Source organism: Pseudomyrmex gracilis, unplaced genomic scaffold, assembly GCF_002006095.1.
Source record: "Pseudomyrmex gracilis isolate BER0280 unplaced genomic scaffold, ASM200609v1 scaffold_68, whole genome shotgun sequence".
NCBI classification, from domain to species: Eukaryota; Metazoa; Arthropoda; class Insecta; order Hymenoptera; family Formicidae; genus Pseudomyrmex; species Pseudomyrmex gracilis.
Genome location: NW_018020652.1, coordinates 76,417 through 90,534, shown reverse-complemented (window position 1 = coordinate 90,534; position 14,118 = coordinate 76,417). Strand labels below are relative to the sequence as shown.

General features: G+C 43.3%; 2 protein-coding genes across 3 annotated transcripts in view; both read left to right on the top strand.

Moving 5' to 3' along the window:
- Positions 1-931: 931 nt before the first annotated feature.
- LOC109854496 (U4/U6 small nuclear ribonucleoprotein Prp3) lies at positions 932-8,501 on the top strand. Of its 2 annotated transcripts, XM_020427630.1 has the most exons (6): positions 932-1,399; positions 1,534-1,745; positions 1,892-2,678; positions 2,788-3,145; positions 3,238-3,639; positions 8,423-8,501. In XM_020427630.1, exons 1-5 carry the CDS (start codon positions 1,252-1,254, stop codon positions 3,635-3,637), a joined length of 1,905 nt encoding a protein of 634 aa, XP_020283219.1. In that variant the 5' UTR covers positions 932-1,251; the 3' UTR covers positions 3,638-3,639; positions 8,423-8,501. The 2 variants fall into 2 exon arrangements, with proteins under 2 accessions (XP_020283219.1, XP_020283218.1); XM_020427629.1 differs by lacking the exon at positions 8,423-8,501 and having other exon boundaries at positions 3,238-3,897.
- Positions 4,629-14,118, top strand: part of LOC109854495 (peroxidasin-like) — an 11,640-nt gene continuing 2,150 nt past the window's right edge. Inside the window, exons 1-4 of the mRNA XM_020427628.1 lie at positions 4,629-5,073; positions 8,423-9,200; positions 9,587-10,014; positions 11,678-11,925. Coding sequence (XP_020283217.1) covers positions 5,006-5,073; positions 8,423-9,200; positions 9,587-10,014; positions 11,678-11,925 — 1,522 coding nt within the window. The 5' untranslated portion in view covers positions 4,629-5,005. The remainder of the gene's footprint in view (positions 5,074-8,422; positions 9,201-9,586; positions 10,015-11,677; positions 11,926-14,118) is intronic.

Below are 14,118 nucleotides of genomic sequence, written 5' to 3'. Positions count from 1 at the left end.
AATTGCCAGTATCGTATCATTAACGAAATAGACGGAGAGATAGAGATAAAGATAGAGAGAGAGAAAGAGAGAGAGAGAGACAGAGAGGGAGAGAGAGAGAGTGCCATGTGTGTCAAGAAGCAATTCACGTAATTAAATATAATTATATAAAAAAAACTCGGCGCATATTCATAAATTTTATATTGACAAAATCTGTAATTCAATTTGTTTCGTCTATATATATATAAACCGCGCACTAATTTATATACAATGACGTGTATATATATATACGCGCCCCGCCTCTTTAATTGATAGAGATCGTCATATTATATACACATATATATTTTCAATTAACAAAAACAATCTAATAATAATTCTCGACAAATATTTGATGCAACAATTCCAAATAATTGATACGACAATTAATGATAATTAATCCATTGTTATTATTTCGTTATTATTACTTTTACGTTTATCTGACGCACAAGCGTGTGTGTTGTTAGAATTCGGCACACACGTGTGCGTGAAACACAAAAAAAAGAAACAAATTGTCGAATCTTAATCTCCTCGCGACACGTTCCACTTTGGCGAAATAAATTATTCGTCTTAAACAAAAGCTTCCGGTGTTTAATTATTAGATTCTCAAGTGGTTTTAGCAACTGCGCGAATTTCGTTTTACAACCCCTTCCCCCTCCTCCGGTCCGTTTCTACCCCTCCAGTTAAAGAGAAAACTCGGGGTATTTTGGCTAGGGAAGTTTTCGAGCTCCACGTTGGTCACATTGGAGTAACGCTGCCAACATAAGCTGCGTTCCGAAATTCACCGAGATCTACAGTTCACGTGACACGCGTGATAGATTTCTAGGACCAGGGAGTGGATTTCGGAACGCGCCCGATAAGGTCCGACGAAAATTCCCGAGTACATCCGAGTACATATCTTCGGACGCCAAACGGAGTCGCGGACACAGCGTCAATGTGATGTCTCCCGTGGGGGATTGTGATTAAACTTTGCCAACGCAAATGTCTCACGCGTTTTTTTTTTACACACAAATAAAATATATAACAAATATTTTACACATCGATCGCACGCACGGTGTTACATACGGTTTGTAACGGATTTAGCGCATACGCTTAACAAAGTGATACTTAACCTTAAATCTTAACCCTATTATAGAGGTTATGTTGTGGAAATATTAATTTTATAAGAAAAAAAAAAAAACTATCATATATTGTTGTACGCGAGTCGAGAAGAAGAAATAAAAAGTTGTAGAAAAAATGTCGTATTTAACGAGAAAAGAAATAGACGAGATGAAGCCGCAGATCGAAAAAGCGGTCTACAAATTCCTCGGCTTCAGCGAGCCAGCGATTGTTACCACTGCTGTCAACTGCTTCATTTCTGGCTACGACAAACGTAAAACAGCAGGTAAGCGAACAAAGCAAGCTTGTGTTGAATTGCTAAATTGTATGTAAAAATTTTTTTTGTAACTTTTAAATTTTTCTATATTTGAGTTGAGTTTTCTATATTTGTTTGTTTTTTTTTTTTTAAATTATGTACAGATAAATTGTCAGCCTTGTTAGAGGACAAAAAGGCTTCCAAGTTGACAGAGAAAATATTCACAATATACGATGATACTAAAGTGGCTCAAAAAAGCAAAAAGAAGCCTCATTCGGAAGACAAGGACAAGGATAAAGATACAAAGAAGTCGAGATTTAAAGATGATGAGACAAAAAATGATAAGCCACCCGAAACTCAACTTTCTGCTGACAAGGTAGAGGTTTTTGTACATGTTACGATTTCACTTATAAACAAATAAATCCTTGCAAATGCATAAGATCAATGCGCCGTGTGTAACTAATTAAAATCTAATTAAAGACGCAGTAGTTCATTTAATGTATAGTTTTACGCATGTTTTAGATAAGGCAAATGATGGCTAATGCGCAGAGAGAAATAGAGGAAAGAAAAAGAGCTTTGAAGGCGATAAAGCAGGAAGATGCCGCTGCAAAGCCGTTGTTCAAAGGACGGGAAACAATATCAGCGGTCGGAAGCATGTACAATCAAGGTCTGCTGAGTAAAACCGATTCGGACAAGGCTCGAAAATTAGCTGCCTTGCAGGCGCAGATCAGAAATAAGTTAAACTCAGGAATACTTAGCAACGTCAGTGTACCGGACAAACCGACTCCCTTAATTCTGGACGAATCCGGTAGAACGGTAGACATAACGGGCAAGGAAGTGCAACTTACTCAAGTAGTGCCTACATTAAAAGCCAATATACGCGCCAAGAAGAGGGAAGAGTTCCGCGCCCAGCTTCAGGAGTCGAAAGGACCGGAAGAAATTCAAGATACTCACTTCTTCGACGGCAGAATCGGCGTTAAGCCGGCGATGCGCGGCAAACGCGCGTTGAAATTTCACGAACCCGGCAAATTCCAACAACTGGCGGAGAGAATACGTATGAAGACTCAATTAGAGAAATTACACAATGAAATTAGTCAAATTGCCAGAAAGACTGGAATTAGCTCGGCAACCAAATTAGCTCTTATCGCGCCAAAGTCGGAAGCTCTCTCCGAAGATGTGCCTAACGTAGAGTGGTGGGATTCTGTCATACTGACTGGCGGATATCCCGATGTTGAAAACGAGCCCACGACAATCAAAAGTTCTACTATCACAAATCTAGTGGAACATCCGATGCAAATGCGACCTCCAAGTAAGTGTCTTTTTCTTGCGCGTTTTTTTTTTTTTTTTCTTTTATCGCTTTAATATGTTTTTATCAATTTCTCTTATCAATTATTATTTCGAATTGTTTTTTTTTACAGCGGATCCTTTGAAGCCGATGTTCATGCCTGTGTACCTAACGAAAAAGGAGCGCAAGAAATTAAGAAGACAAACCAGACGAGAAACATGGAAGGAAGAACAAGAAAAAATTCGACTGGGTCTGGAACCGCCGCCCGAGCCGAAGTTACGGATTTCGAATCTCATGCGAGTTCTGGGAACCGAGGCGGTGCAGGATCCGACCAAAATCGAAGCTCACGTTCGACAACAGATGGCCAAGAGATTGAAGGCTCACGAGGACGCGAACGCGGCGCGAAGACTCACCGCTGATCAACGTCGCGAAAAGAAGGCGAGGAAACTTAAGGAGGACACCAGCCTCGGTGTGCACGTAGCCGTTTACAGGTTAATAAATAACACGCGTGACGTGTTATTAAACACGGAAATATTTTACATGGCAAAACAAAAAGAAAAAACCAAATCTCTTTTTGTTTCAGAATACGCGATCTCGCCAACAACGCTTCGAAGAAATTCAAAGTGGAGACCAACGCGAAACAGCTCTATCTAACCGGTTGCGTGATTTTGTTCCGGGACTGCAATGTTGTTGTGGTTGAGGGTGGTGCGAAACAACAAGCCAAGTACAAACGTTTGATGATGCATCGCATCAAGTGGGAGGAGGACACGGTTAAGGATAACGACGGGAACGACGTGAAGAACAGATGTGTTCTCGTTTGGGAGGGAACGACGAAGCAGCGACACTTCGGGGAGATCAAGTTCAAAGTGTGCCCGATCGAAAAAATGGCTCGGGAACATTTCAAAAAGCATCAGGTCGAACATTATTGGGATCTGGCCTATAGCGGCGCTGTTCTCGACAATACCGACGATGTGCGATCCTAAAAGTAAATTTTTTGTATAAAATACGGATACTTATATATATATAGCAAATAATAACATAAATTAGCTTGTAAACGTGTACACACACACACACGATTTCTGAGATCGTTTCTCACTGAGGATTATTTAAGACCATGAAGAAAAAGATTTAAATCGGTGTAATCGGTGACGAGTTTGAATATAAATAAAAAAAAACGTTTACCGCTTCCTATTGCAAACACAACTAAAACTGTTTCCTCCGTTGTATTTTTATTGATTTAAATTTTATTTATTTATCGACCACAAATTTAAAAACTTTTTACAAATTACAAAAAATATTCAACAGTATGCGATAAATATTTGATAAAAAATACGCAAAATTATTTAACAACAAAAATACACAACAATGACAACACGCACAAAATATTCAACGAAACATGACGCACAAGTTTTTTCTTAATTCTTCATAAATATTAAAAGAGACATTTTTTTTTTTTTATGCGACAACAGCTATCATCCCACGCGCTCGACTATAACTCTCACGACTTATTTATCGACGATCGTCCCGCTGGTCGTCCGCACGGGGAAAAAAAAAAAAAAAAAAACGAACGAACGGAGAGAAGATGTGCGTGTGCAGCGACTGCACATTCCGAAAGGAAATCGCGATTGGGATTCGTTCGGAGGATAAATCCCGATGCGTCGCGAGTCAAGCCCGTCGTCGATTAGCATAGCGCAATGGCGGCCGCGAGATGCTCTCACCGTTGTGACATTATGCAAAAAAAAAAAAAGAAACACGCGCACAGACCAACGCGTACCTCGTTGCGTGCGGACGCGAAGGTGCCGCGAGCGCGCGCGCGCGCGGCTGCTGCGGGGCCTTGAAACGCGCGCGTACCTTCAACCGCGATTCCCAATAACGTGGAGCCGTAGGAAAGGCGAACCTTGGTCCCGTTCATATACCTAATAACGATCGGCGCGCGGCCGCATCGATGCACTTTTACCACAGGTATCGCGCGCGCGGCGTGTTCACAATTGCACACGCTCTCGGATCACACGCGCGCGCGGTTGTGCATATGCGGTTTACACCATTGATACATCGCGCGCGCCCCGTTGGGGCCCCACTCTCCTGGGAATAGAGACGGAATAGAGATACCCCTCGCGAGTCCCGAGTTTTACTTTCGTTCGCGATTTACCATCTCCTCAGTTTGGATCTGCCGCCTGCGCGCGCGTTCTCGCACACGTGTGCGAAGACCGTTCTTGCGAAATACGTTCGCGAGGCGGATGAACACGCCGCCGTGTGTTTGTACCGTGCACGGCGATTGATTCTTAAGGAATTGTCGCGTGTGCGTATTTTGTTTTCGAAGAACAAACAAAAAAAAAAAAAAAACGACGACGATGCCGATTTCCGCCAGGAACATTTCCGCCACCCGCAGCGGCGGCCTCACGCTCGTCTTCGCATCGCGGTGAGTGCGCATTCAATTATCTATTATGTGTGTATATTTCTAGTGAATATATATATATATACGTGGAACGCGAGTCGACGAGCAATTAATTTGATGTAAATTGATATGTAAAACGGTGTGTATTAAACGACATATTAAATGGTAATGTAAATTAATATTTAACACAGCAATTTATTAGAGCGTTCGTAAATAATGATTTCTCTTATCAATTTTCTCTCGTCGCGGTGTGTGTGCGCGCGCGCGCGCGCGCGAGTGTGTGTGTTTGCGTGTCTGTAGCAAAACAAATCCAGAAATTTAGAATTTAAATTGCATCACAATTTGATTTGTTTACGTTTTAGTTTGTTAAAACGAGTCTCAGCGCGTTACAACAATTGGCAGATAATCGCGCGTTCCCATTGTTTTCTCTATGATAAAATTAAAAACCAAAAAACACAAATTACAATTTTTCTCAATACTTCGAATTACGCTTTTCCTTCCGACGCGCGCGCACACGCGCGACGATGTTTCCAAATTTTTGCGAGTGACTCAGAGGCGAAAGACGCCGCAAAAAAAATTCATCCGCAAATCAAATTACCATTTAATTAACAATGTTTCGCAACACCCCGATCGACAGCTCTCGTTTTTAAGGAGGAGAATTTTTCTGTAACATATGATACAAATTGTGTGTGTGTGTGAAAATGCGCGTGAGAACAATGCAACAACGATCGTATAATTTTTCTCTCATCTTTCGCAAGTTGCGCGAGTTTCTCAAACCGCGTAGGGAGGGGAGGGGGGTTTGAATTAAGGTTTGAATTACATTTCGAGCAATTAGTTCGTTGCTGCACGTTCTACATCCCAACGATCGTAAACAGAGAGAGAGAGAGAGAGAGAGAGAGAGAGAGAGAGAGAGAGAGAGAGAGAGAGAGAGAAACGTTATGAAACGAGAAAATGTGAACGCGAAGAGAGTCTCGCGGATTATCCGTAGCTCGCGGTCAGGGTATATAATATGTTTCTCCTTGCGGGGCTCATTACCGGCTCGTCAAAGGTTAACGATTAAATCCCGCGCGCGACGGACGGACAGACGTTTCAGAGGTCTACGCAAATCGATTTCGTCGCGTCGTGGGCGACACGAAAAACTAATTGTTTTTTGTAATTATTATTATAATCTATGACTCGCGATAATCCACGAGACACACGCAAACACATTTTCCAGATAACAATCTCCGATCGTTTATATTCGAAAATAACATGTTATTTTTAAGCTAATTATCTATCCGTGAAGATTATATGAATATCAATCGTATATATATATATGTATATATATATGGTTTTTTTACACTTAGTACACGTATACGCGGCAAACGAGAATGTGCGCGCGACATCCGAAGCTCTCTCGTCTCTCCCGGCTCTCGCGGCCGGTTTTTTTTTCACAGTCACAGTAACCGAATACGATTTTAACGAGCGTGAAAAATAATGACGGGAAATTGAAATTCGAATATATATATATGTATATCGGCGAATCTAGTTTTACACTCGCGAAAATTACGAGAATTCAGTTTTTCTTGTTTGTTTTTTTTTTTCCAAAGCTTTGCGGAGCTATTAAAAAAACAAGGTCCGTTTTGCGCGCGTTCGGACCTCTCTCGTGTAAGTCCGAGAAAATCTCTCCGAGCTCTCCGAATCCCAATTGTGATATCATCGAGATTTTATCCGCGATATTAAACCAGGCGCGTTATATTATTTATGGATGTTTACTTTGTTGAACGAAGTTTTCTTCAAAATTTGTTTCTTCAAAAAAAAAAAAACAAACTTGGAATTATTCAAAACTTTACGCGCGTTCAAAATTGTTTATGCGCGTGCGTGCGTGTGTGTTTTCTTTATATACATTCGTGTGAATCCGCGCATTGTGCAAAAGAGATATAGGGGGAGGGGAGAGACGACGATCACACGATCGAACAGAAAGAGAGAAACAAACAGTCCGAGAACGTTCGCCGCGAGAAGTGATGTGTTATTTAAAACGATTTGTTCGGTTGATTATGAACCGCGGAAAGAACGCGCAGGTCGCGCGCCGTGTCAATTTGTTGTGTCTTTTGGTTTAACCATCGCTTCTTCAAATCGTTCGCGCAAAGTGCAAGCGTCCGGGTCGATAAGGAGATTAACCGGTTATCGATCCGAGATAATCGATCCGAGGAGCCGAGGGAGCGATTGTTTTCATCTCCGATTCGCGCGCTAATCATGGGAACGAAGACGATTACGTAAAAGCAGACGCGAAAGAAAACCAGGAAGGTTCTTTAAATGTCAATCTTGCGTTCGACCTCCCGTTGAGGTCGCTCGCTCCCCGCTCTGACCTTATGTCGCAACGTGAAAAAAAAAAAAAAGTCCGACGCGGTTCTCCCCCACCCCCCCCCTCGATCCCAGCCCCGAGGCGGATGCCTCTTCGGAGTTGATGAATGAATTCGTTGCGGTAAACGCGGCAAACGAGATGAAACGTTAAACGCGCCCGCGAGGCGAAATGCCATCCCGCAGACAAGGTCTCTCTCTCTCGCTCTCTCTCTCTCTCGCTCTTCGCGAGTTCATCGCGCGAGACGCGCGCGTGATAAATGACGAAACGTGTTTATAATCCGCTCGATGTCAACCTAGCGTCACACACGTAGGGCAGGAGGGTGGTATAATAGGTGGTGTGAGGAGTTTTGCGCGCAAATTCTCTTCTCGTTTGCTTCTCGCGCGTGCACGACTTTGAAGAAGATCCTTATCGGGATACACGTCTTCAAGTAGTGGTTTAAAAAAACGCGGACGCGCAGAAATCCGAGCGGTACATACAATAGCGAGCGCGCGATTGCATTTAACATTTCGCTAATGGGACGGGGATCGTGTTCGCGTTTGCAATGTGGGTCGATGGATATCGATGCGCACACACACACACACACACAACAAGGGGTCGGCTTTAAAGTGCGCGAACACACAGTTAACAAAGGTAATCCAATTGACATTAATTTCGGTTCCGTTTTGCGCGACACTTGGATTTGCAAATCGTGTTCTCGTCTCGTCTCGTCTCGTCGTTGTCCAACCGCGCGTGGGACGCGCATATATCTTCGGTGATTGATTGTATCGCGTCATTGCTACTTTAGATAATAACACACAGTCATGAAATCTGCATAGCGATTATTGGGTAACAATAAGCGGTTGCCGGTTTTGCGAGACGCGGGAGTGCGTTATTATCGTCTCGCACGCGCGAGAACTCTCTCGCTTTGATCAGGTGGGCGTTTTATTACCGCGGCACTTTAATGGCCGCGCCCCCCCTCCCCCCCGTGAATGGGATCGGGTGTGGGATCGTTCTTGTTTTATCATATTATCTTCGATTTCCGATCTTCAGATTCATCGCTCTGATAATGACAACACTCGTCGGAGCTACGACCTTGCCACCCAGGATGCTGCAGGATCTGGGCGTGCGAACGAATCTCTCGATGGAGAAATACAATCAGGCGGAACGAACGATCATGAACTCACGTACGCATTTGAGTCTGGGCTCGCCGTCCTGGTTTCTCGGCGCGTCTCACGAAATGACCGAGGGCGCGCAGAATCTGTCGAGACGAGCTCTGCGTATCGAAACGATGGCGATGATGCTCGTTAAGGCGCTCAACATGTCGTCCGAACAAGCGACCTCGGTGTTGCCGACGGTCGCGACCGCTCTGTGTCCCGATTCGCCCAGTTTTTTGCGACTGTTGTCCGATTGCAAGAAGACAAACGTGCGCTATCGTACGCACACCGGTCGTTGCAACAATCCGCTGCATCCAACTTGGGGCGCGGCGTTGGAAGCTTACGTGAGATTTTTGCCGCCCGATTACGAGGACGGTGTCTCGTTGCCGCGCATCAAATTGCCGAGCGCCAGAGAGGTGTCGTCGAAGATACATTCCGGCGGATTGGATCTCAAGCATCCTTACTTGATGGCGCTAACCGCGCTCTTCGGCCAGTTTCTCGCCCACGATCTGGCGCACACGCCCAGAATGGAATTGCCGGACGGCGCCCGGCTCAAGTGCTGCGACGTCGACTACGAGAATTTTCATCCTGAGTGTTTTCCGATTCGCGCGGAACAGCCGATCGGTTGCATGGAGTATTCGAGATCCGCGCCGCATCCAGGAAACTCGTTACAGGTACAAGAATTGTGGAATATTTCAATTCCCTTGTGCGGGATTCGAGAAACCTCGCCGCGCACACAAAATGCCAACATCTGTGATTTCCTCACTCACTTTGTGTTGCGCAACCAATCCCGGCCCCAGACATCTGTCAATGTCTTTTGAAATGCGCGCGCACGCTAACGAGGATTATATTGTCGTTAATATAAGTTTAAAAGCGCGTAATGACGTATTTTGTATACTTGTGAAACGCACTTGGAGGAAGTTTAAAACTCACCTGTTCAGTCACTTTGTATTATAATCCTCGTCGTTTGTACAAAAAATAGAAAAGAGAGATGAACATTTCGTCGTTGCAAGTTGATCAAATGCGTTCGAATCTTGTTTGAAGATTGTATCGTTCGTAGGGTTGCAAGTTGGGCCCGCGACAGCAGATCAACCAGGCGACGTCCTATCTGGATCTGTCGCCTCTTTACGGCAGTTCCGAGGAAACCGCCCGAGCTCTGCGTTCGGGCATGGGCGGTCTGTTGAACACGCAGAGAAAGAATTTGCCGATGGCCTCGTCGAGGTACGAGAACTGCAGAAGCGCGAACAAGGCGTTCCCGTGCTTCTTCAGCGGCGACTCGAGAGTAAACGAGAATCCGGGTCTCACTCTGATGCACGTGTTATTCTTGCGGGAGCACAACCGAGTAGCCGCGGAACTGGAACGGTTGAATCCTCACTGGGATGACGAAAGACTGTATCAGGAAGCAAGAAGGATCGTTATCGCCGAGCTACAGCACATTACTTACAACGAGTTTCTGCCGGTGATTCTCGGGGAGAAAGCCCTGGACAAGTATGTAACGATTAAATCTAATTTTACATTTTTTTTTGTAATATATACAATCGCTAATGGAAAATTGATAAAACAACAGGAGTTGGCAAAGCCACCGGATGGAGAGAAAAAGTAGAAAATATCTCATCAAGATCAAGGGAAACGTTTTAATTGTATATTTGCTTTTGATTATCTTCATATCATATTTTAAAATTTATAAAAACGTAAAAAATAACAACAAATTATGAGACCGTTAGAAAAATTCATATTTCGCAAGACTGTCTCTTCTTCTTAAAACCAAGAATTTTAAAAACGGATGAGAGATAACATTGAACGTGATAATCTTTGATCTCGTAGATAAGACAACATGTTATTGACATTGTAACGAGTGTTAAATTACGAGTGTGGAATTAATCCAAGAAATAGTAGAAAAATAACAGTCAATTATAAGAAACTTTACGCCGTAATTTTCTACTTTTTCTTTCTACAACAATTTTTCCGATACACGGAAAAAAAAAATGATGTTGAATCAACAGTTATCAGTTTAATTGAAATATATCCTGTTGATGCAACATCAATATTATTGCACTATACACACAGCAGATAGTTGCTTTAAGAATCTAGACATTTAAATTAATCGCATATGCAATTGAATGAACTATTTATTTTTGTGGCAGCCCGTGACGTCAACTTTAATTGAAGCAACTTCATTTTTTTTCTGTGTATTGTCAAGTTTAATTTTATTTTCATTTTAAAGAGCAAACACATTACCTTTTAAATTTCAATTAACAATTTCTGTAATCGGGATTAAATAAATATTCTAATTGTTGCGAGCGGTTATATGCAAAAACAATATTCTAAGCCAAGATAGATTTGATCGTACTTGTTGGTTTTCCACATTGTACGTCAACCATTTATGTTCTCCGATGGCCGTTCCTAGTTTAATTTTACAGAGAAATCTCTCTGATTTCTAATCGCCGGTATCGCCGCTTCGATAAATCGAGCTGACATTACGTTCTGATGGCTCCATTTAGCGTCCGACACGATTTTCTTGTGGCATCATCGCAAGAAACCACTCGCAATTGCCGATGCGAACGATCAGAGAGAGATAACCCGGGAACGGTATTACAATAGTGTGTTACAAAAAAAAAAAAAAAAAAAAACAATACGTGACTGCGAATATTTCCCGCTTAACATTATCAAACGTATCACAACATATATTCCGACTTCCATTATGTTATTATTATCTTTTCTATTGTGCGAGATTTATTTGCGTTATGTAACGCGATTAAAAGCCGAGAAATCGCCGATTATTTATTTATTTTTATTTTTTTTTCAGCGGTCTCTCTGCCCTTTTGCAAAATCGATTCGCACAATGACTGCGCTCCGTGTCGAGTCTCCCCGACCGATCCGGGCGCTTTGTGCGTCACCGGTTGTGTGTATCATCGACAGCTTTATTACATCCATTCGCGTGTTCCTTAAACGGCGCCGAATTGAAACAATGCGCCGTGACGCAACCGTGAATTTACATCATCACAAGTCGTTACATCGCGACCCCCTCGCGGAGGGAGAGAGGGGGGCTAACGATGTAAACTTTCGCCCGATGTAAAATCGCGCGCAATTTTTTTTTTTTATGTTTTTTTCTTTTTTTCATTCAGCTTACTTTCTCGTTTTGTGTGCGAAGATACGAGCTGCGGGTGAAACAGCGGGACTTCTTCCGCGGTTACGACAGTCGCGCGGACGCGACCCTGTCGAATTCGGCGGCGTCGGCCGGGCTCTTCTTCGTCGCCGCTCTGACCCCGAAAACCCTCGATCTGGTGGACGTGCGGTCGGCCCACAAATCCGGGGAAAGGTCCTTACTGTCGGCCTTCTACGCGCCGCAGGAGCTCTACGAGGCGGGCGCGATCGACCGGCTGATCGTCGGAGCTACAGGTCAGTTGAAGTCACTCGACGCGCCGGTCGAAAACGTCTTTCCGACGCCTTTGAGATCACACTTGAGAAGTTTATTCCGCTCGCTAGATATTCTGCTAGAAATTTATGCGTCGAATTTAATTAATTTTCGCTCGGTTCCCGTGTGAGTTCTCGCAGCGTTTTTTTTTTTTTAAAGGAAGCTTAAATAATTTATTTATAATAAATAAAAACAATAAACAAATGTTGACCCAGAGATGACGAAAAGATTCTGTAGAATTTTATTAGATATTTTATTTAAAAAAAAAACGCTCATTAAAGATGTTCTCCGACATCTACGCGATGTCACGTTGCCATTTATAAACGCGACTCGTTGGAAAAACTCTACAAACTTTCCGAACAACCGATCGCCAAGCGGAATAATAAAATTTCGGTGTATTTTACATCGTGTGATATTTGAATCTCTACACGATTTACATTTCTCGGAGCGCAAAAGAAAAATTCATCGCGCGGTGAATAATTTTTTTTTTTTATTTAGTCGAGAAAGGACACGCGCGCGCGCGTATCTCATTATCATAATGGAGATGTAATACGCAGTTAAACGTCCGAGCGCGCTATCCATTACGCTACACATCCATAACGTTATGACTCATAAATTGGAATTACATCAACGCGCCATCAGAGGCTCTCTCGTGGCTTTTGGGATCTTCTCTCTTTTGCTTTTATAGCGTACGTCGCGCGCGCCAACGGGCGAATGTCGACGGGTGTCACTCAAACTCGCGAAGAAGCCCGCGCACAATACCCTGGCAATCAATCAAGTCCAGCTCCGGGCTCTTTTTTCCAGAATCAAAATGCGTTGAAAGGATTTTTAAAGGGAAGAAGTCGTCGGATCTTGAGTGAAGGGAAACGCGACCGCTTCTCTCTCTCTCTCTTTCTCTCTCTCTCTCTCTCTCTCTCTCTCTGTAACATCTTGTCAGCGGGGGATGATTGCGTTGTAGTAGTTTACAGCGATCGCGGGAACGAGTTAAATTGCCCGATTGCCATTGTCGTATATCGCGTGCTGCCGCGCGCTTCTTCTCGTAAAATTGACTCGACTTTTTTTTTTTTATCGAGCGTGTGTTTCTACCTTTCACTTGTTCTCGAAACAGTCACGTGTCGCGATGGGAATATCGGGAAAACCGATGTTGCACCGAGGAAAATTGATGGCTCGTTGAATTTTTCCACACAAGACGCACAAAGACTCCCTCCACCCCCATAACGTTAATTTAATTTTCTATTTATTTCAGCGGAATTTTATTCAATTTTTTTTTTTTACATTTATTAGTTAACGAATTTATAAGTGAAGGAATTTTTGTCGCGCGCCGACTCGCATAATTCGCGCGTTGTTTCTTCGCGAGAAAAACAATCCCCGTCACGCAGGATCCGAATGAAAAAAAAAAAAAAAAACATTTGTTCGCCCATCTCTTCGCCCAAATTTTTCGAACCGAGATCAAAAATTTGTCACGCGAGTGTAAAAAAAAACTGTGTGCCACCAGCACGCAGCTTCGACGCGATCTTGCGAAAAGTTGGCGAGATATTATGCGCTTTTCTACATCTTCGCGCGAACAATAGTGCGCGCGCGCAAACTTTTTAATTACATAGTAGAAAAGAATGTAGCATCGGTGAAAGGCAGCACGTTGCAGTCATAACTAGTACGTCTTTTTTTTTTTTTTTTGTGCGAAATTTTACGAGCGCGCGTGATTCAAGAAACTCGACGTAAAAAGTTGATATTAAACTTTTTTTTTTCCCCGTCTCCGGAGAGAGGAGGGGAGAGAGAGAGCGAGAGGGAAAGAAAATCGAGCTGCGAAACCGTTTGCGCCAACCGTTGTCGTTTGGGAGCAATTGGGAAGTATAAAAAAAGAGAAGAGGACCGAGTCCGAGTTTATTCCTCCAAATTTTATATCCGGCGACGCTATTTCGCCGAAGCGATTCCGCTTCCCGTACGACCGAAAACGTCCCGAAGTACTGACACAGTTTTCCTCCTCGAAGGCGCTGCGAATGTCTTGTGTTTAACTTCTGTAATTTATGACACACACACACACACACACACACCCACAAAGAAAAAGAGAGAGAGAGAGAGAGAGAGAGATGAAAGAGTTACGCAATGCAAAACTCTCCGAGCAGATTTAACTATTGTGTTGGAGTGACGTAAACCCCGTTTTCTCTTCTTTTTTTTTT

Excerpts from the sequence above, each read along its gene's own strand:
- LOC109854496 (XM_020427630.1), top strand. The coding sequence starts at position 1,252 with ATGTCGTATTTAACGAGAAAAGAAATAGACGAGATGAAGCCGCAGATC. Across the intron at positions 2,679-2,787 it reads GATGCAAATGCGACCTCCAA|CGGATCCTTTGAAGCCGATG; the intron begins GTAAGTGTCTTT and ends TTTTTTTTACAG. Across the intron at positions 3,146-3,237 it reads GTGCACGTAGCCGTTTACAG|AATACGCGATCTCGCCAACA; the intron begins GTTAATAAATAA and ends TTTTTGTTTCAG.